Source organism: Schistocerca cancellata, chromosome 9 (genome assembly GCF_023864275.1).
Source record: "Schistocerca cancellata isolate TAMUIC-IGC-003103 chromosome 9, iqSchCanc2.1, whole genome shotgun sequence".
Taxonomy (NCBI): Eukaryota; Metazoa; Arthropoda; class Insecta; order Orthoptera; family Acrididae; genus Schistocerca; species Schistocerca cancellata.
Genome location: NC_064634.1, coordinates 334756109 through 334780302, shown reverse-complemented (window position 1 = coordinate 334780302; position 24194 = coordinate 334756109). Strand labels below are relative to the sequence as shown.

The 24194-nt window shown below is 40.9% G+C and overlaps 1 protein-coding gene across 1 annotated transcript in view; it reads right to left on the bottom strand.

Annotated features, from left to right (window-relative positions):
- Positions 1-2308: 2308 nt before the first annotated feature.
- Positions 2309-24194, bottom strand: part of LOC126100783 (uncharacterized) — a 61575-nt gene continuing 39689 nt past the window's right edge. Inside the window, exons 3-7 of the mRNA XM_049911404.1 lie at positions 22150-22211; positions 22030-22065; positions 13104-13221; positions 4748-4803; positions 2309-2488 (exon numbers count right to left, since the gene is read on the bottom strand). Coding sequence (XP_049767361.1) covers positions 2462-2488; positions 4748-4803; positions 13104-13221; positions 22030-22065; positions 22150-22211 — 299 coding nt within the window. The 3' untranslated portion in view covers positions 2309-2461. The remainder of the gene's footprint in view (positions 2489-4747; positions 4804-13103; positions 13222-22029; positions 22066-22149; positions 22212-24194) is intronic.

The window sequence follows — 24194 nt, the reverse complement described above, 5'->3', positions numbered from 1 at the left end:
TAATTGACATTATAATCATATGCTCTGTGTATTGTTCTTAAGATATATACAGTTCGCGAGTGTATTTATATTTTTCCCATTTTTGCTTCAGATCTGATGATGGTCATTAAAGACCGAAACCGGTAATCTGTTAAACAGAAAAAATTGTGACCATAGACGTAAATTAAAGGAAACTTATTACATGTACGGGCCACTGTGTTTATTTTCGCGACGATGTCGCAGCTTGTGAGATCATACAAATTGTCAACAGATGTCGTGTTGTGCGCGGAAGATGAGACTTCGGTCAACGGGAAACGACGCCAACGATGACCTTGGGGCACCTATCAAACGGGGTAGTGTTCGCCGGGCAGTCCCACATCCACAATCGCTGTGTACACAGTCACAGATGGTGCAGTAGAGCACAGAGATGACGCATACCACATTCTCCGCGAGGGAAGGCAGAAGGTAGAATGGAAGCAGGACAGAAGCAAAATCATGCGGCCCGATGGCTTAACATGGACCTTTCTATTGTTTATCGGATGTGGCGACAGTTCATAGAGACCAAAACTGTATCCCGAAGACCAAGACAGAGTCGACAAAGTGTGACATGAGAAAGAGAGGGCCGTTATTTGGCTGTAAGGCCACAACGATACCGCCTTAGTGCTGCGCAACAACTGGGATCTGACCTCGCAGCATACACTCGACATGTTGTTTCGAGGCAAACGGTTTAGTGAGGTTTTCAACAGAGTAACCTTTATTGTCGGTGACCCGCTATGTGTGTTGACTCGCTATATGTGTGCCTCTGAAGGGAACATGCCACATGGACGATCGAACAGTGGGCCAATTTTCGTTTCACAGATGAGCGATCCTCGAGGGTTTCGTATCTAAAGCGAATGTGAACACGATTTCGAGACCCGAACATTGTCTTAAGAGAACGATTTCTGGGAGGATCGCTATTGGTGTGGACATGGATTATTTTTACCACTCGAACACCTCATTATAAATTTGTACGGCGTCTGACGAGATCTTAGGATGTCCTGTACGGTTGTTGCGAGGTGCAGTGTACCCAGACTTCGTTCTGGTGGACGATAATGCTCGACCTCCTAGAGCATGAGTGATTGATGTTTGCCGGCCGAAGTGGCCGTGCGGTTAAAGGCGCTGCAGTCTGGAACCGCAAGACCGCTACGGTCGCAGGTTCGAATCCTGCCTCGGGCATGGATGTTTGTGATGTCCTTAGGGTAGTTAGGTTTAACTAGTTCTAAGTTATAGGGGACTAATGACCTCAGCAGTTGAGTCCCATAGTGCTCAGAGCCATTTGAACAATTTGATTGATGTTTTCTTGGAAATGGAAGATACTGCACGCATGGCGTGGCCTGCTGGCTCTTCCGATTTGAATCCCATAGCGCATGTCTGGGATGCACTGAAGAGACGGGTAGCATCACGTCAACATCCACCAACGACTCTCCATGACTTGCGAGTAGCTCTGTATGAAGACTGGGTGTTATTGCCCCAACATTAAATTGACGACGTTATTCACTGCATGTTCCGTTGTTGTCAGACCTGTATTGCTGCCAGAAATGGTCGCGCCCCGTAGAGAGCACATTAATCAGTTGTTGGAATGTGTGTGCAAATCTCTCTTGAAAAAAATGAAGAACGTTTCCAGCTCTTTGCGTTCTGTAATCATTACATTATTTCTGCTTTGCTGTCACTTGTTCGTACTATTTTGTGGCAAAATAAAAGCAACCTTGCAAAATTTCCGTTTGTGGTTTTTATTTTGAACTCCCGTGTACATTTGGTTCAGAAGTTATACAACCACAGCCCTCAACCACTTATCAGTTCTGTTTGTTACTGCACCACATCAAATAGTGGTAACGGTCTTGCCGCATTGGATACACTGGTTCCCGTGAGATCACCGAAGTTGTGCTGTTGGGCGTGGCTAGCACTTGGATGGGTGACCATCCAGCCACCATGCGCTGTTGCCATTTTTCGGGGTGCACTCAGCCTCGTGATGCCAATTGAGCTACTCGACCGAATAGCAACGGTCAAAGAAAACCATCATTACGACCGGGAGAGCGGTGTGCTGACCACACGCTCCTCCTATCCGCATCCTCAACTGAGGATGACACGGTGGTCGGATGGTCCCGATGGGTCACTTATGGCCTGAAGACGGAGTGCTAGTGCTTACATCAAACAGTACGAAATTATTATAATTGTAGGTTACTTCGAATAGGCGTGGGAAAGCCACTAATAGCGTAGCCCTGTGATGCAAATATTTAGGTAGTAATAATACACGTGTGTTGATTAGAATCGGGAAATAAAACTGCACAAGCAGGATTCAATGCAACGTTTTATTGCTACGAATAAATGCACTGACTGGTACTTCAGCTATTTTTTTTCACTTTTGAGATTTCATGTTCCATCGTTTTCCTTTCGTCATTAGAACTCACTCACAGCAGACGGACATTCAAGAGACCTTTCGTGATTAATGTGCCTGGCGTCGTGACAGCTCCTGAAACATTTTAACATGTTTAAGTTCAGATGACGTTCCAGAAGTGATTATTACATCTTACATATAAGGTAAGGAATTCTGATACCTTGGGAGCATTCGACGGAAGGAGCAAGGAAGACGTCAAAAGTAGACTAGCACATGCAAAGAGGGCATTCCTGACCAAAAGAAATCTACTAATATCAACATCGACCTTGATTTGATGAAGTAATTTTTAAGAATGATGTTCGGATCACAGTATTGGATGGTAGTGAATCGAAGACTGCGGGAAACCGGAAAAAAGAGGAAATGGTATAGATGGATGACTAGACAGACTGATAAGATAAGGAATGGGGAGTTTACCGCAGAATCGGCGAAGAAAGAAAGAAGTGGTAAACACTGACAAAAAGAAAGGACAGGGTGATAGGACATGTCTTAATACATCAGGGAGTAATCTCCGTGGTACTAGAAGGAGCTGCAGAGGGAATAACCATGGGGGTCCGCAAGGGCGAGGGGCGGGGCCGGGCCAGAGGGGGCAATTCCACCTAGAATTTGGAGTACAGAGTTTTTATTTATGTATTCAGTTCTGTGGGATATAAGAATTTTTGTACCACGTGTGAAATTTAGTTCTTGTGGCTTGACACATATCGAAACTGACCTAAAAAAGGGCAATATTACAATCCTATCCCCGCTTCCCTACCCCCTCCTTCTCCCCCTTCCCCTCCCCACCTCTCTCCTGGATAAATTTCTGCGTAGGCTCGGAAGACAAGGTTTAGAATACATCTAACAACCAACTGAGAAAATAGGATGCAAGTTAAAATCTAGGATGACGAGACTGGCATAAGAAAACAGCTCTTGGTAGGCCGAATAACACATTGGAACTCTGATTTCATTGATAATATCAGCGAATTCAGTCGTGCGTCAAAGCTGTAGGTAATTCTGTTAGTTTTAAAATTTTGAAATTTTTATCTAGTTAAAGTTTTTGGATGACAAATAAAGAAAAGGTCCATAAACTGGAGTATTTCGCCATTCAGCTCTTGATCTGCAATTTCTGTGCCACAATCATTACATCACAGATCAGAAGTTTATGTGTATTGTCATTGAGCGTAACATAACGTTTAAAAGAAGAGAAAATTAAAACAGTCGCAACTATGTTGAACCAGACACATAAAGTTTCTACACTTTTGTGCTACATACCAAATGACCTTTGTACAAGGACATTCGAACAACTAGTATGGGATTTTGTGAACATGGTCAGTACGATCAACTGCTTTAACACTCCCTGACATCTTTATGTGGGATAAACGAAGAGCGTGGTATGCACTGCGCCTGCTACTTCTTTTGAATTAATTCAGTGCAGACCTTAGATACCTAAAAGAATGGTGAATGCATGTCATACACGCTGAAGATCATAAAAAAACTTGTGGATTTGAAATTCTGATAAGTAACTCATTTGATTTCACTTTTATAAGCTACTTCTTTTATTCAAGGTAGTTTTACTCCTCAAATAAAACTCTATGAACAGGTGCTATCCGACAAAGTTTGTCATAAATAAATACTGTCTTTACTGGCTGGGATGCCGCCTTACCTACATTACACTTCACAAAGGAGCGCATGACTCTGCGTCGGTATACAGAAAGATATCAAGACCCGTAGTTCCTCCAAGTATACCATGGGGATCCTAACTCACTTTGTGCACTGAAACAACAGTATAATAACAATACTATTGTTAAAATAAATGGTGACTTCTGATGTGAAATCGTTAATAAGAGACAAAAGAAACGATGGCCTTGAACTTGTAAGAAGGAATATGGTTTAATGTCACGTCGATGGCGAGGTCATTAGAGACGAAGTACATGCTGGAACTCGAGGATGGCAAGGGAATCGGCAGTGTCCGTTTTGAAGAACCAATCCTCCAGTTAAATGAAGCGATTTAGGGAAACAACGAAAAACATAAAATTCTATGGCCCGACGGGTATTTGAATCTCTGTCCTCCCCAGTGAAGCCCCAGCGCCTTAGCCAAAGCGGCATATTCTTCGGTAACACAACAGAGACCGAAAAGAAATTTTAATATGGGAATCCCTACTCTCAAATTTCGTATGACACAGGAAACGTGGACGGACAAATTTTATTTTTGAATTAATTTCTAAATTAATTAACAGAAAAAGCATAATAAGGTTTTGTAGTAGCCATCAAAAACAAAGGCGTCGTTTTAATAGTCTTTATTTGGACAGGCCATATTAGGTTAAAAAAAAGAAGAAAATCTGTCACATAGTAACGTACCTCCACTGTAACACACTTCACAAGTGCATACGCCTTCTCGCAGGTGTCTGTCTCAACTGAAAAAAGAAGTATATAATCATATTAAAACAAACGTAATTTTTACGGAACAACGATAAACAGTGCACATTTTTTTAAATTATTAAATTGCTATTTCATGTCATACTTCTGGGGTAAGTAAATTTCTAAGCGCACCCTGCCACACCGTAAATGATTTTACATATTTTTACCACTAACAATAAAAAACGATGACGATCTCATCTAGGAACAAAATGGGTAATTGTGCAGCACAGGGGCTGTGGCTGTTCCAAGTACACCTGTCCTTAGGAGGACTTTTCCACTTCCTATCGCAATACACATGCGCTTGGGTGAGATCTCTCTATGAGGACAGTCATAAGGTTTTAATTATCGCTTCAAAAAATCAAAAACTTAGTGACAGTGTTACTTCTTCTCTGATATTCATTGTAACATATTTTTCTTGGAGCGCTTGGTGGAGACTTTGACTGTAGAATTCTGCATTTTGCCCGTTCAGAAAGTGTTCCACGTCGAAAATTACGTCGTCTTTCTGGAAATGACTGACTCGTACGAGGAGAGAGGAAGAACTCAGAGGATGTCCTGTCAGAAGAACTTGAGGGATGAGACAAAATTAGATAGCCCAAAGAAACAACATGCATGTGTCCTGTGTAAAATGAGCCGAGGCGTTGCTTGTGGAACAAAAACTGCCTCTTGGACAGCTTCCCGCCGTATCTCGACCAGAGGACCTCCCGTAAGTTCGTCAGGAGATTTCGGTAGTTGCATTCCTGTAGCGGTTTGCCCCTTACGAGCATCATCTGTTAGCATAACACCATGGCAGCATCACATTGCCCGATGATGGTTGTATCTTTACCTTTTACGACTATGGTATTATCTGAGGGTCATAGTGATATATCCAGCACTCGTCCATGGCGTTCATGCGACTAAAGAAGTCATCTGGACTGGCCTGACACAATCGCAGTATTTCCGCTGATAGCTTGGTTCGATGGTTTTTTTGAATCTGTGTGTCAGGTTACAGTTGTGGATGTCATAATGATTCGCTTCAGTTGATCTCAAACAGTCAGATTGCTCCCAGTGTACTCACATGCATGTAGTGGAAAGATGTCGCAAAATATTATGAAACAAGGGTGTCCATAGAAAATACGGCAGGTGCTAAACGCTTTGTTCATCTGACAAGTAATTAAATGAAACTGTGGTCTGAATTTAACTCTGCTTACCATAATATTCTCTGCTGACATACACGAATAACAAAGCAATTCGATCACAAGTAACACACATCATGAAAAAGTATATCGCCGCGCGGGATTAGCCGAGCGGTCTTGGGCGCTACAGTCATGGACTGTGCAGCTGGTCCCGGGGGAGGTTCGAGTCCTCCCTCCGGAATGGGTGTGTGTGTTTGTCCTTAGGATAATTTAGGTTAAGTAGTGTGTAAGCTTAGGGACTGATGACCTTAGCAGTTAAGTCCCATAACATTTCATACACATTTAAACATTTTTTTTAAAAAAAGTATCAACTGTTGACAAGGGTCACTATAAACACTACACGTGAATACTTCGACATGGATTGGGTCATTCAAGTAGATGGGATGAAGCTGGAATCTACATATGATTTATCGGTACTTAAATCTCCAATGATCGTTCACTGATTTCCCATGTCAGCCGGAAGGAAGAAAGAATTACACATGCAACTAGCACTCTTGACTGATGGTGATGAATCTGTCGATGCTCGTGAAGGTATTGGATTATAAAATGTAGCTAGCCATAACAGCATGTCGCTAAATTCACGTACATTCTCGCACCCTGCTCATCAGCACTGCTTTTTCTCATGATGCTCAGCTCTCTGACGTGTGACGCAAGGTCGCTTTGTGATCTGTTGCAGAATGCAACACTTCAGGTGAAGTGTCTCACTCAAGTGTTCTCAGCCGAGAACTGAAGTCTTCCCTCTATAGAGCTGCTTGATGTCGTGTCGTGTGTCCTTCCCGACGAATCACTTAAGTCTGTCCTCAACTGAGAGCAGATACCAAGTATCCTCTCTGTTCTCTATCGATATCCGAATTCTTTCTTTATTGTGCAAGTCTGCAGAATTCGAAGGCGCCAATAGCCAGGAAATCGTACATCTGTTAGCACATCAACAATCTCCCCTCCATGCTAAACTTCACTTGTTACACGCGTGGTCTTGGAGCTCATAAATTATTCTTTTTCTCGCTCACTGCCCGCGCTTTTCGATGTCTCAGCAAACGCAGACTCCTCCACACAAGCAATTCTTAAAATTTGTCATTTTGGGACCCACTTGGCAGTATGTGTATGACGCCACACACTCGCATATGGCTAGGAAGGAAAAGAAAATCTTTCACGGAGCTGGCGAGCCACTTTCCACAGCATGGCAAAATGTTTGCCTGTTTCTGCCCATCACATAGCGTTCCTGGAAATCAAATCCTCAGCATAAAATTCTTTTGAAGTTTGTTTGGCCTGCATGCCTTTCATTGTGAAAATTGCGATTTGAAAACTGCGATTCCATACTGAGTGCAGATGTTCGCACATCACATTAAGCACTTCTGTGGCTGCAGGCATGGACTCACGTCACTCGTGCAAAGCATTATGCAAAACCGGCAGTAAGGCGCGTGGTCGTCGCCAGTTGTTGACAATAGCGAGGCCTGGTGTCCAGTACCTGCTTCCTCGTGGTCGCTGTGGCTTAATCTGCTCATTCGCACCAACCTCTGCCCCCTCCTGCTGAGCGGGTCTCCTACCTGTCGGACTGCGTGTGGGCACACTGCGACTGCATTGCGGACCCAATCTGTGCCCAGTTATGCGGCAGTTTTCACCTTGTCAAAACAGAAGGTAAGAGTGTGGGATGGCAGGTAGAGGTCGGGTTGGCTGGTAGCAGTACGCTGGTGGAGCCGATGCATCCGGACCCTGGGCCTGAATGCTATAAAATAATACACCACAAAGGCGAACATGTCAGGGCAAGCCTGCTCAGTGGAGGGGTGGGAGTGGGGGTGGAGGCTGGGGGGTGGGCGGTTGGCCAGCTGATTCACTTGTGAATATGCAGCGTTACACAGTCTGCTGAAAAAAAACGGCTCTCAGCTCCTATGCGGTTGTTGTAACACTGGATCACTGGCCTGGTCCATCCAATTTGGCTCATCATGCACTCAAATGCAGTGAAATTCATGCAAGACCTCCACCAGGAAAAGGTATTAATATGGAGTTACATGGCTTCGTATGCCAATCACTGATTTCATTAATTACAACTATTCATTATTTTTTTTTTAAAGATGAGAATTTAGTTTAGACAGTACCGATTATCAGTCAAATTATGATTTGCATACGAGACAGGCTGCCAAGTGTCATGAGCAGTTGTGGAACCCAGTGGGTGGCGATGATTTATATTTTGAAAATGTTGTGCAAGCTGTTGTAAGCTGACCCACACACTTCTTCCACTACTACCCTGATTGTGATCCAGTGGGCTTCTACCTATACTGCAGGTATCAGTTCACAGAGAGATGGTATGCCACTTCATTGTCATTCAGATTTGTTTGACCAGGTTGGAACCGTCTGGGCCACCGAAGCACTGTATCATATGACAGTACATTGTTACCACAGTCTTCGCCTATCTCCTATTCAGATATAGGAAACGAATTACAGCATGATACTCCATTTTTCTGTGGGGTGCGTCTTCACATTTTGGCTACAGTTTTTACAGCTTTAGGGGATTTTATCACTGATGATGAATATCAACAGTTATGCATGTCCCACAACAGGAACCTAAAGTAGTTACGTAGCGTAACTTCATTTTTTCCAGATGATAGTTAAAACGACTATTCCTCATGTTAATGAGGGGGCTTTGTAGAGAGATTCGTTTATTGCGAACAGAGTTCCTTGCAACAGTTGACCTTCTGAACATTAATTAAATCGCAGCAACCTCTGTTCAGAATAAACGAATTTATTTATAACGTACCTCGGTTGAGAAATGTCTAGACTTGCTGTATCAACGAACCAACTTAATTTTGCAATTACAAAATTTTATTTGCATCCTGCACATAATGCAATGCTAATGATGTATTGCATGAGTTACTGTGGGAACAATAATGTTTTCTCAATACCATAGGAATTAGACCACAGGAATTAGAATAAGACTGTTACAAGGAAAATGACTAAAAGGTCTGTTATTTATTTAATGAAATTCTGCGAAACATGGAAGCATACGGAATAACAATGTTAATGGTCAGACAGACCTTGGGAATGGTTTCCACAGGCACTGATGACAGGCTCTCGATGCAACACACAGAAGCGAGCGAACTCCAGCACTTTCTCAGAATTGAGCTCTAATGTTATTAATGTTATTCGTGGTACTAAGTACTGTCGACAGATTTTTATTCCTGTCAGAACATCAATACAAAGAAAAATTACAAAGAAATAACAGTGCACCTGAAACGAGTACCTGTTAGCAGTGAGAAAGCGAAATGAAACAGACCAGACTACGTTAAGTTGTCAATAGTGTTGCACAAAAATGCTCTATTTTGATTCCATTAAAAATAATGGGGTCTGAGTTGACTTTCGTAAGAGGAAGCGCCTTTGGGTTTACTCATATACCGAACAACTCCCATAAAAATATGTTCTAGCACACACACACACAGACACAGACACACACACACACACACACACACACACACACACACACACACACACACACACACATCGTTCATCAACGAAATTTATGGCATCCGAGTTACACTTTATCATTCAAGAATTGAAAGCTTCTGCTTAATGTCAGGACAGAGTAAATGATCAGCTGAATTGGGTACATAAGTCATTATTTGGAAAGGACAGATATCCTGACTTTCCTTCGAGATGATAAATACGATATCTCTATCGGGAAGATCAGACTGAGATGTGAACACAAATAATGTTTAATATCGATTCTTATTTCATGTGGAAAGAAAGCGTGTTGTCGACATATTATTACCTGAATGAACCGAGTTCCAGCTAGCTAATTCATATGTGTAAATGAATATAGCATTTTATTTGAAGTTCATAGTGGTCTTCAGTTGAAAGTGGTTAAAAACAAAAGTATAATTTTTGGTTGTATTGTACAGAAAACTTGCTATTATTCAACAGTTAGATGAAACTGGCGTAACTGTGTAATATCAAAGCTCATGTAAAATAACGGAAAGGCAACCATTCACCCATAGGGAGCTGATGTGTGGAGCATCGTAACACAAAACAATTTTCGAGCTATTGCTCTTTTGCTAGTAAGGGTACACACATTCACACAAATAACTACACAGACACGCAAACATACACTCTTGCGACAGCCTCGCTGCTGCGGCGGCAGTGTGGGTTTGTGTGTCTGTGTAGTCGTTTGTGTGAATGTGTGTACTTTTACTATTTTCTGTTGCGGGTTTCTAAGCTCACACACCAGTCAGCTGTAGGTGAGTTGTTGCCTTTCCCTTATTCTACGTATCGTCCCGTCCAGAAATTACAATTATTGTTATTATAGTCCATATAATCGTTAACAGGTAAGTGTGCGCTAGCCACACACGTTATGAGTTCATTCAATGTACTGACGATATTTTAACTTAAGAGTCTAATTAAGCTAGAGCGGATCTACTGCAGATTGCCTAAAATGGACCAGCAGGTTCATTCGTTGTCTCCCAAACTTCTATCACAATTTATTTGCACTTTTTCGTGTCTTCAGTCTTCTTATTGGTTTGATACGGTGCGCAAGAATTCTCCTCCCGTGTCCAAGTCTTAATCTCATTACTTGCTCCTAACGTCCTCCATTATTTGAAGGATATTCCAATCTCTGTCTTCCTCTAAAATTTTTACCATCTAGTCCTCCTTTATTTCCACGGAATTTATTCCTCTGCATCTTAAATCCCTTCACCCTGTCCCTTCTTATAAATGTTTCCCACAGTTTCCTCTCCTCTCCGATTCTACAGAAAATTTCTTCATTTCTTATCAGTCTACACAATTTTCAACATTCTACTGTAGTACTCCATCTCAAACTCCTCGGCTGATACGGTTTCTTATTTTATCACAGTCCATTATTCGCTTCCATACAATGTTCTGCTCGAAAATCACGTTCTAAGAAATGCGCCCATTAAATTAAGTTCTGCGTTTGAGGTTAGGCTTCTTTGGTCCAGGAATGCCCTCTTTGCCTGTGGTAGCCTGCTTTTTATGTCCTTTCTTCGTCCGTCATACGTTATTTTGCTTTCAAGGCAGCAGAATTTCTTTACTTCGTCTACTTCTTGGTCTAAACTTTGATGTTCAATTTATGGCTAGTCAAATTTCTGCTGCCGGCCGCGGTGGTCTAGCGGTTCTGGCGCTGCAGTCCGGAACCGCGGGACTGCTACGGTCGCAGGTTCGAATCCTGCCTCGGGCATGGGTGTGTGTGATGTCCTTAGGTTGGTTAGGTTTAAGTAGTTCTAAGTTCTAGAGGACTTATGACCTAAGATGTTGAGTCCCATAGTGCTCCGAGCCATTTGAACCATTTGAACTATCAAATTTCTTCTACTTCCCGTTATTTTCATCTTTATTCGGTTTACTGCGTTCATTAGGCTGCTCATTCATTCCATTCAAAATGTCCTGCAATTCTTCTTTACTTTCACTGACGATAGAAATGTCATCAGGAAACCTTATCATTTCATTCCCATTCCTGAACCTACCTTTTATTTGCGTCATTGCTTCTTCGATGTATAGATTGAATATTAGGTGTGAAAGGCTGCATCCTTGTCTTACACCCTTTTTAATCCGAACACTTCATTCTTGGTCTTCCAGTTTTATTGTTCCCTCTTGGTTCCTGTACATATTGCATATTATCCGTCTTTCCCTGCTGCTCGCATCTATTTTCTGAGAATTTCGAACATGTTGCACCATTTTACATTGCTGAACGATTTTTCTGTGTCGACAGATCTTACGAACGTGTCTTGCATCCATTACCAGCTCTACGTCAAAACTCCATCTGTCGTACCTATTACCTATCCCGAGGCCAATCTCATCGCCGTCAAACGGATCCTCAGTTTTCTTCTCCGTTCCACTGTATAATATTCTTGTCAGCAACTTAGACGTATGAGCTGTTAAGCTGATTGTGCGATACTTCTCACACTTATCTGCTCTTGCTATCTTCAGGGGTTGTGTGATATTTTTCCTAAAGTCCAATGGTATGTCTCCAACTCTTAGTTTAAAAACCATCTTGAATAGTCATTAACTGCTATTTCACCCAATACCTGTAGAAAACATCCGCCTTCCACCATTTTTGATCGAAAGTCTTCCAAAGCCCTGATTCTAATACTAGATATCCTATGTTTACATATCGATTCCTATTTCTTCTTATATTTAACAAGATAAGTCCTTTCTCTCGTAGAGGGCTTCTGTGTCCTCTTTTTCTCTTATCTGCGCTTGTTTTTAATTTCGCTGATAGTTGTTTTGACTTTTGTATATGCTGACTCCCTCCTTCCACAGACCCTCTCCTTTTCGATTTCTTCTCATCACTCCTGCAACGATTTCGCCTTGGCTTCCATGTAGCTCCTACGTATTTTATTCCAAAATGACTTATATTTATGTATTCCCGTCTTATCATAAATATTTTGGTACTTCACTGTTTCATGGATGTTAGGGTGTTTCTTCTGTCAAAAATGGTTTCTTCGCAGTTACCTTTTTTTGTAGATACGTCTACGTTACAAACGACTGTGATTACCCTTTAAGAGAAGTTCATCGCTCTTTAACTGAATTGTCTACTGCGGTGTTCATTATCGTACCAACTACAACATTACAGACCTTCAAGCGGATCTCATCATTCCTCATTACATCAGTTTTGCATGGCCATCAATGCCATACGATCATTCCATTTCATTTTCTCTTTCTCATTCCTACTACCAAGGTAATACCTACAGCTTTCCAGCCACCCATGATTGTATGATTTTCATCTGCCTTTAATACTAAATTACTTGTTCAGTCTCATCATATACTCTCTACCTCTTCATCTTCTGCTTGTGACGTCGGCACTGATACCTGTGTCACTGTTGCTGGTGCAAACTGCTATCAGTTCTGATGAGAATAATTCTATCAGTGAACTGTTCGCAGTTACTCACTCACTGCCCTATTCTTTTGTTCATAAAGATCCCTCTTCCTGTTACACACTTTTATGTTGCTGTTGATATTACCGTACAGTCGTCTGATTAGAAATCCCTATCTTGTTTCCATTTCAATTCACAATTTCGATATAGCTGAAAAGTCTCCCCCATTAACGATCTATACTTTCGCTGTATACGTTCGTTGAGGTTAAAGCATAATATCATTTCTAGAAACGAGCACTGTCGGAGGCTTACCTCTTCCTGGGACACACATGTCGATCAGCTCGCCGTGGCCGTCTACAGCTGTACCGTCGTGGCTGGCGAGGAACACAGCTTTAGTGACGTCACTGTTGATGGTCCCCTTGTCGTCCATCTGAACAAAAATGAGACCTGTCACACAATATTTATGTACACACGAAGGCTATTCAGAAGATCGGCCACGTTTTCATGCAATATAGGAACTAGTGTGCAGAACGGAAGAATCGCTTCATTGACTCATGCAGCAGGTCAGTGTGTTTAGAGCTGTGGTTGTGAGAAAGCCACATATCTATACTTCGCCTATAGCAAGTGTTGAAGATGGGCACTGCTACTGAAAATAACATCATTGTGGAATTCATACTGTAATACCCAGTCTAGTGACAAATTTTGTATCAGAGGTGAGACTGGCAATCGATCCACAAGAACAGAAATTAAACTTTTTTGTAAGCTAGCAGCTGTGCACGAAATATAGGATTTATCTATTAGTAATTATTAGTATTGTTTTTTGTATCATTCTGAACCTGGAGAAGAGGTCATTATTCCTGAAATTCTGGTTCTATTTCGGTTAAGATGCAGTAACTCACTGCCCGCTATCCACTCGGAGCACGTATAGATCTCACCGCGGACTTCTAGACTAAACCAAGCACAACTGATTTCAGCAAAGTGTACGTGCCTGAAGATGGCGTTGTCACAAACCCGAAACTAGTAGCGTAGTAAATAAAAAAAGAACTCTTACGTACAGCTGGAGGAATTGCATTTTTAATAAAAATTAACAAGACACAATTGATAACAGAATTTAAGTCAATTTAGAAACGTTTAGCAGTTACAGTGTGTCAACATATTCTTGTGCAGTGGAGTAATTCTGTTGTACATGTTTAAATTTTTTAAAGTTCTCTACCAGACAAGTTGAGGACAGAGAAGGTTAGTTCTGGGACAGTGTGCCAGTCTGAGTGTCAACAAGACGTACCGCCAATGAAACAGCCGTCAGGGCATGAGGCGATCATTCCAACACTACCTTAGGTCGAGGCAGACAGGAAGACAGACATTGCTGTGCTACATAACAAGGCACCGTGAGATTAACAGTACGTAACTTCACCACCCAAGCGCTACTATAAAATCAAAAGTAGGCAGAAAGAACCGAACATGGCGATCCACAATGGTTATAGAACTGACGGGTCCGATGAAAGAGGGAAAATGAGCTCATACACTTAGAGCCACGACATCACAGGTGCTGGCTCAGCCCTTTAAGTAGCGAGGCTTTTGGAGCTCAATAACACATTCTGTCGTGCTGCCAGAGAGAATGACAGTCTATTGAGTTTCAGTGAAACCACGTCAAGGCAATCGACGGGGGCCAGCCTTCTGCTTGCTTGCTGACTTCAATACCAAAATGCAACCAAGATGATGCACACCACAGCCTAGATCATTGTAGATGAGGAGACTGGTGTGCAGCCAACCTTCCTACACTGCAGGTGATCGCGGTGATCGCTTCCATTTTGAGGCGTGGCATGTCCGTGCAGGCTCCTGGCCGACCCGTGAACGTCTCGTGCCGTCTTGGCTGATCCATGGTGGATGATCAGGGCCTAGTCTTCACGACGACCGACGTTCTGGGCCACAGTCGGCAGCCTCCACCTGAGCACGCTAAAGGACGTCCATGAGGGTGCAGAGGTGGAAGGTGGAGGCCGTGGCACTGGGTCGTGGAACGTCTCCTCCGCTGCTGCCAGCACAGCACGCGGCCGTGACACGGACCTGCCGGAGGGACATCGTGACTCACTCTTTGCGGTTCACACCTTTACGCATGGACGACGACCGCAGCACTGAAGACACCTGTATGCTTTACTCGATAAATAAATGTTATTGCCGGTACCACAGTGTCACTGACATCTTCCGGCGTGTAATGGACTACTTGTACACACTCCATGCTCGATCTCTTGTTGAAAACATATCCCTAGCAACAATATTCCTGATATTAGGTATTATTATTTTTCATCTCTTTAATTTCTGAGCAAATGTACGAGGCGTGATTTTTTGCATGGTACCTGACCACGTTGGGAAACAGGGTAACGACATGGCCGAAATAACCGCCAAGGAAGCATGTTGGGATAGTGCTGTGCACCAATGTCACATCCCGTTGCACGCCACATCTCACTGTATGACAGATACATCATGTGTCAGTGGGAGCCTGAATGGTTGCAGGTGACAGACAACAAAATGCGGTCTCTCAAATCGACCACAAACGCTTGACTGACTAAATGTCAGCCTCGCCGCTGGGAGGAGGTTTTGCTTACCAGATTGCGCATCAGGCATAGTCCTTTCACACATGGCTTCCTCCTCTGGCGGGAAGATCCACCACTCTGTGAAGTTTATGGCGTGACACTTTCAGTTCAGCATATTGTGGCTACGTGTGTCCTATATACTGATGATAGGGCAGTCTGCCGACCATCCTCGCAGATACCGGTACTAGTGTTAACAGAGTGGTGAAATTTTGTGAACTATCAGGCCTCATCCCTAAATTGGTGGGGAAGGGCGCCAGCCTTTAATACGTTATAAACGGCTCTGCATGCGAGGACAGCCTCGTCCCCACCAATGAGATTTGCATGCTTTTCGTCAGGGCGCTGATGACCCTGATGTCGAGCGCCCCCTCAACCCAAATCATCTTCATCACCATCATTCACTTCTCGCCTTAATGACGTCTCAAATTCTGCTAGGATACTTTCAATGACGTCTCTAAAATCTGTGGAGGAATGAAGAACCGAAAGCACAGAAGGTAGTGATGTTTGACGGTGGATACGACGATCTATCTGATCCTAAAGGTGTTCCATTTGGTTCAGGTTGAGACAATGGGCACCGTAATCTATTTCAGGAATGTTATTGTCCACGAACCGTTGCCTCACAGATGCTGCTTTGTGACAGGGAGCATTGTTAGTTGATCAGTCATCATCTACACACTGTTTCTCTACTAAATACAGTACATAATTCTGTGAAATGTGTCCATATCCTGAGCATTTAGCGTTTCAACATAGGATTAAACAGCCAACCGGTTGCACATAAATGGTAAATACATTGACCTAGGTTTCGGCACCTACTAGGTGTGTCTTCATTAGAACAAATGTTGCTAAATCCTATAAAATAATACATAGGAAGTGAGGTATGACCAAAACACATTAACCAAGATGACAATTTTCATGACGCATTAAGATTACTTACGTAAAATAACTTGGGTAAAGAGCAATAGTCAGAATCTGAAGCAGCTATGCTCCTGTCTAAAGTAAAATATAACTATCTAGCCTTTGGCACGTGTGTCCAGGTGGGAACAACATCAGACTTACCGGCCCAGTGGCCTACATTGCTGCCACGAGAACAATACGAGTTGCTCCGCTTATCAGGCGCGGACAGTAACATGTGCACATTTAAACCATTATAACAGATATTCTTATGGGAATGAGGAAGCATTTTTCTAATCAGCCATTCATTGTGCAGTCTCTGTACCTTTGTCACCTGACAAGCTTAATGAAGAGATGAACATAATAAAAACTACTGCAGTTAATAACGGCTATGATCCCATGTTAGTTGACAAAATTTTCAAAGTTAAAATTGACTCTCAAGTGACCACTTTAGGCAGCAATGCTATTCCTGACAGTAACGAGCATAACAATTTTTTGCCGATACCATTTATGGGTTCTAATTCGTATAAAATCTGTCGTCTTCTAATTGAAAAATATGTCTTCAAAGTTGCCTTTTCCACGAACAATAACTTGCAAAAAAATCTCATCCTAAGTCTCAAGTGCACAGTTGCTCCGATAGACAATTCAGGAGTGTATAAAATCACTTCTAATACGTGTCCTGTTTATAATGTAAGAAAAACTGGAAGGTCTTTTAACTTCAGGTACAAGGAACATTTGTTGGAAAAAAAGAGGCACTAATGTACTCAATTCCACTTTTTCTGATCATCTGCTAATTTTCGGAGACAAACCGAAACGCGTTGAACAAATTTCAATTTTACGTAGAGAAAAGAAAGGTCATAGACTCGATTTACTCGAAGAGCTAGAGATTTTCAAGCCTATTTCTAAAATTGATGAACAGTTACAACTAAGTAACAGAAATTTTTTCAATTTTTTCAAGCCACTATTCTCGGAATTTTGATTCCTCTATTTATACTGTATTTTCCCTGCTTTTGGTTTCGAAACATTATTTTCGCCTAATCTCATAGATATGTACTGCTGAAGTAACCTTCATGCAAATATTTTCTGTATTATATAAATGTTTTTAAAAATTTTCTGTTTCATTCTGTCCTTTACGTAATAGTAATTTCTATAAAGCCTAACAAATGGCTCTATTAAACTTAATCTGCTTGACTACTGTGTATTTTTAAAAAGACATTCAGCTCCCTTTATATTTTGTTTTTAAAATTAACTGCCTTTTTTTAAAGCTATTTCTGTTACAATGTTTGAAATGGGCACATGTTAGATGTTCTGATAGACGGCGCAAGTTGAATTGTTTTCGTGACAGCAGTGTAAGCCACTAGGGCGATCCGTCTGATGTTCCCAGCTGGGCACACGCGGCAAAAGCTAGAACGTTATATTTCACTTTTTACAGGAGCATAGCTGCTGAAAATTCTTATTGCTTTTTAGCAAAGTAATTTGACGAAAGTAACCTTTGTGTGTCATGAAAATTGTCGTCTTGGTTAATGTGTTTTTGGTCGTACCGCATTTCCTATGTATAATTTTATGGGATTTAGCAACATTTATTTTAATGAAGACACCCCTAGTAGGTGCCGAAACCTAAGTCAGTATACCTACCATTAATGTGCAACCGGTTGGTTGTTTAATTCTAGGGTGAAATTAGTATACGGTCGCTGTATAGGAGCCATGTTAAAAAATGTAGTATTCAGAGTTTTTTATTTATTTGTTTTTTATTTTTCAGCGCAGTAAGGTGACCTCCCAGTAATCACGAAAAAGACAGTCACACAGTGACACGATCTTCCCTGTACTGTTGGCACTGCACATGATAGCAGGTAATGTCATCCACGCATTCGCCAAACACAAACCCTTTCACACAGGGTGCAGCGCTATTCATCGCTCCAAATCACTGGACAGTCATCCACTGTCCAGTGATTTCATTCTTTACAGCACCTCGAGTGTCTCTTGGCACTGAGTTCAGAAATGTGCTCGATTATTTAGCTGGACTGCTGTATTTGGAACTCGCAAATGATTTCTTCAGTTGATTTCATGTGATTTTATAAACGACCCTCCACACTGCTTTACGATCCCTGTCCGTCAGTACACTATGACTGTCTAGTCTTCCTTTAGCTGTGGTTATTTCTTTGTGTCTCCACAATCACACCACCAACAGTTGAAATAGGTGGTTTTAGAAGCTTTGAAACGTCCATGATGGATTTGTTACTCAGATGAAATCCAACGACTAGTCAACGTTCAGTCACTGAGCGCTCTTGATTGATTCTATGTACTGTTATTGCTTCTCTGCTAACAACACAGTATTTCTCACATCCATTTACTCCGGACGGTCCGTCGCTCTCGTATCGCGCATTACATAGGGATGACGAGAAACGTCGAATCCGATATTGTAATTTATGTTTTAAACTATTTAGCAGATCATTATTTTGCAATTACTTTCCTTTAGTAGTAACTGAATCAATCGTTGTCCTACACATTTCTGGTTCCAGTATTCATTCCAATCTTTTAGATAATTTACTATTAAAATGTAGTAATTCAAATTTATTTTTTATTTTGTAACTAAAGAGAAACATTTTGTGGTTTGAACTTTTGCTTTTGGGTAGAAGTACAAATATCAGACATTTTCGTGTTGTTAACAGCTATACGTGTTCGTGTTTTTTGCTTCCGCTCTTGCTTTTTGTTGTATGTGTTTTCTTGTCTCTTTTGGGAGCTGTGTTCATACACCTGTGTATTTTAATAATGTGATCTGTGATATTTACGTATCTATGTGTAGCTGTCTGTGAAATGCGAGCCACTATAAGTTAGGCTTACACCAACCGTAACACAGCAGGAATTTCTCATTGGTCGATTGTTAATATAGACTGAGTAATTAGAATATGACATCTGGACGATGAGGGAAACTTGTGTCTACTTCCTGAAATCTATCGTATTGCAGCATTCTAAATTCGTGGCTGAAGTTACTTGATCTTTCAGTTAGTTCTAGACGTTATTACGGTTCATATCTGTTTACTGCGTTCGATGGGAAAGAATTCACATTGTATATTCGTACGAGTCTTATCGTGTAATAATGATTAATAGTGATGGATAATGCTTGGAATGGGAATTTCAAGATTATGTTAAACATGAATGCTGGAACCAGAAATGTGTAGGACAACGAATGATTCAGTTATTACTAAAGGACATTTATTGCAAAATAATGACCTGGTAAATATTTTAAAACAGAAATACAATACCGGATTCGAAGTTTCCCGTCGTCCCTAAGTATCATGTAATAATGATTAATAGTGAGGGATAATGCTTATCTCGTTACTCTCATGTTTACTGGTGGGAACTGTACGATTACAGAGTCTTAAGTCATGGTTTGAAAATGGACGTGAGTGTCCGAAACTAGTCACCACAAGTAAATGACTGTTATCCCACCTGTGACGGATATTAAAGGAACTAATTTGGTAATAGAAGTAAGTGTGGTGGAGCTAGAAAGTACAGAGGGAGATCAAGGCTACACTTGTATTTGAAATACCGTTTAATATTACTAAGATAAACATTGGACTGGTAGAAGCTAATAGGATCACGACACACCTCAATAGGTATTCCGATACAGTTTGATATTACAGTGATAACCACTGCACTGGCAGAAACTAATAGCATCACTACATCATCTCAGTAGTGATTGCAACTCCATTTAGTATTACAGTGACAAACGTGGACCAGCAAAAACTAATAGATCACCTCAATATTTACAGCAGTACCATTTGACATTTGTGAGTACCGCTCGAGTGTTTGGAAACCGTACCAGGTCGCATTGTAGGAAGACATCGAAGCAATTCAGAGGAAGGCTGCTAGATTTGTTACCAGTAGGTTCGAATAACACGTCATTGTTACCGATGGGATTCTCTGGAGGGAAGGCGACGTTCTTTCCGTGAAACACTGATGAGAAAAATTAGAGAACCGGCACTTGAAGCTGACTGGCGAATTATTCTGCTGCCGCCAACACACACTACGCACAAAGGCCGCGAAGATTCGAGAAATTAGGTCTCATATGAAGGCATATAGACTGCCATTTTTCCCTTGCTCTATTTGCGAGTGGAACGGAAAAGGAAATTACTAGTTTGGTACAGGGTACCCTCTGCCACGCACTGTAAGGTGGCTTCCGAAGTACTATGTTAATGTAGATGTAGTGATGAACACTGGACTAACAGAAGTTAATACCATCATGACTTCACCTCATTAGTGATTGCAGTAGCATTTGATATTACAATGATAAACACTGGGCCAGTAGAAGCTGATAGCGCTACATCAGCTCAATAGTGCTTGCAATATTATTTTATATTAAAATATAAACATTGGGTCAGAAGAAGCTAATAGCGTCACAACATCACCTCAGCACAGATTGCAGTACCATTTGATATTACAATGACAAAAATTGGACCGGAAAAAGTTAAGGATCACGAGATCTCCTCAATAGTGCTAGCAATATCATCTGATACTACAATGATAAGCACTGAGCAGAAAGAAGCTAATAGCATCAGGACATCACCTCAATAATTATCGCAATACCAATTGATATCACAGTGATAAACACTGTTCTTGACTTTCCTAACTTCATGAAAGACATGAGAAATTTCATTTGATTTGTCTCCTGTATTTAGATGACTGTCTTGAAACCACTGACAATTTTTGGGGTCTACTGCAGAATATAGCTGCCTCATCGGAAGTTTTGTCCTATACATTCACCATGAAAGAAAATTAATGTTTGTACGAGATTTTTTTGGTTGTTAAGAAGATTTCCTTAACGAATACAGAAGAAGTGGGATACAGAAGCACTAAGAAATGACGACATACACTTGAAGTTCTCGAAGGCTATAGATACAGCAATAAGTAACAGTAAGCTATTGAGAGAGATGGGTAATATAAAATACGTACAAAGCCAAGAGGACTTCAAGCTGCACATCGAAAAAGCAACGATGATAATAAAAGAAAGGTTCAGGAGTGGAATCAAAATCCAAGGTGAAATGATATCAGTATATGAATCGCTGGTGACATTGCAATTCTGAGTGATAGTGAAGAAGAATTACATAATCTGTTAAATGGAATGAACAGTCTAATGAGAGTAAATATAAGATAGACGAAAGTAATAGGAAATAGCATAAATGAGAACAGCGAAAAACTTAACATCATGATTGAGGGTCAGGAAGTAGATGAAGTTAAGGAATTCTACTATCAAGGCTGCAATATAACCAATGTCGTACACTGCAGGGAGAACATCAAAAGCAGACTAGCGCTAGCAAAAAGCGCATTCATGGTTAAGAGGCCTTCATTTGAGGAAGAAATTTCTGAGAACTTACGTTTGGAACACTGCATTCTATGGTAGTGAAATACGGACTGTGGGAAAGCCGGAACAGAAGATAATCGAAGCATTTGAAATGTTAAAAATTAGATGGAGTGATAAGATGAGAATGACGAGGTTCTGCGCAGCATCTGAGAGGAGAATATGTGCAAAGTAGTGATAACGACAAGAGATAGGATGATAGGACATCTGTTAAGGCATCGGTTGATGACTTCCGTAGCACTAGAGGGAGCTGCATAGGGCAAAAAATGTAGAGGAAGACAGAGACTGGAATACATCCAGCAAATAATTGAGTACGTAGACTGCAAGTGCTTCTCTGAGATGAAGACGTTGGCACAGGAAAGGAATTCGTGCAAAAAGAAAAAGACATTTGCTATTCACTTACCGCGCCTGTCTGCAGTAGCACGCACTCGAAGAAGCACTGGAAAAGAAGGAAACCTCAAGTTTATTCGTGAAATATGCTGGCCACTAGTCTGTGACTCTCAGACGTAAAAGAGAAACTCACCTTCGCCACCAGATCTTTCTCGTCGTCAAGAGAGCCAGTAGTGAACACGCTGTCCCAGCTTTCTGTAATGTAAAACAAAATGTATCAAAACTAGACATGATTGTCTCAATGGGAATTCCGCGATCGTTCATTGAATAAAATATGGTGTTTCAGTCTTCGATCGCTATTCTTTATTTTCAATTACCGGTGTCGTGCTAGCTGCCCATCTTCAGATCTGTTAGACAAAATTAAAAATATAATTAATAAGAGAGATACAGTTAGTGATAGAAATATCTTAGTTTACAAAAAGAAATTTTGGAACGTGTTAAATGCCAACATGCCATATATTGTAGTTACAGAGTAACTTGCCCGTACAGAACACTCGGTTCGCTGTCATAAGTAAAGTAAATTTCAATGTGTTAAAACCCTATATCGCAGTTTTTAAGAGTAACCTGATTGGTAACAGTAAAAAGAGCCCTCTACCTATAGCAATTTTGCATCTGTTATTATTTCATCGTATATATTAATGGCGAATATTCTTTTTAATAAAACAATTTTTAAGGTAATAACATATGAATAATCTTTTTTGAGTGGACCATGAAACGAAAAATTTACACTAATTTAAAATTTCTTTATGAAGAAACATAAAAAAATAATTAAAATGTACATATTCTTTAGAAAATGTGCGTTTCCTCTTCTTTGTTTTGATTGGTGGTGGAGTGGATTTCCCTACGTCAGAACGTATACAACGCCACGCCGAGTCCTTTTCCGCTGCGCCCAATTCACATCGCCGCCAGCACGCTGAGGGCCGTTTCAGTAGCGATTCTAGGAAAATTAAAGTTAAGAAGAAGTTTGTCACCCTGAGATACAAAGGGCGTGTGTCGGAAAGAATTGCTAAATGCTTTCCAAAAAACATCGCAGTGGCATTTCAGAATGAATGGCAAATGGCACATAGACTAAGACATAAACCAGCAACGACAAAACAAATGAAGTACAATAATTCCGGAGTTTATAAGATTAAATGTGCTGAATGTGGCAGTTATTATATAGGATAAACAGGGCGGAATTTTGAAATTCGATACAGGGAACATTGCAGTCATAGCAATCGAACAGCATTTGGAACACATGTAAAAGAGAGTAGACATGAAGTGAGTAATGTAAATGAACAAATGGAGGTGCTACTTAAAGCTCCAAAGAGATTGAAATATACGGTCATCAAAGAAAAACCCCAGGCCTACTACTTAATGAGCAAAGTGATTTTATGCACAGGAATTATTATGATATTTTTAAAGACCTGTTTTAGGCTTACTCTTGAATGCAACAGCACGCCCTAGTAATAAACATCTACAGCGGAACGGCCCTCAGCGTACTGGCGGCGAGGTGAATTGGGCGCGGCGGAAGGGGACTCGGCGTGGAGTTGTATACGTTCTGACGTAGGGAAATCCACTCCACCACAAATCAAAACAAAGAGGAGGAAACGCACATTTTCTAAAGAATATGCACATTTTAATTATTTTTTATGTTTCTTTATAAAGAAATTTTAAATTAGTGTAAATTTTTCGTTTCATGGTCCACTCAAAAAAGATTATTCATATGTTATTACCTTAAAAATTGTTTTATTAAAAAGAATATTCGCCATTAATATATACGGTGAAATAATAACAGCTGCACAATTGTTATAGGTAGACGGCACTTTTTACAGTTACCAATCAGGTTACTCTTAAAAAACTGCGATATAAGGTTTTAACACATTGAAATTTACTTTACTTATGACAGCGAACCGAGTGTTCTGTACGGACAAGTTACTCTGTAACTACAATATTTGGTATGTTGGCATTTAATACGTTCCAAAATTTCTTTTTGTAAACTAAGATATTTCTATCACTAACTGTATCTCTCTTCTTAATTATATTTTTAATTTTGTCTAACAGATCTGAAGATGGGCAGCTAGCCCGAAACCGGTAATTGAAAATAAAGAATAGCGATCGAAGACTGAAACGCCATATTTCATTTATAAAACAAAATTACTACTGTTATCTTTAGAACTATAACCTTAAAGCCTAACA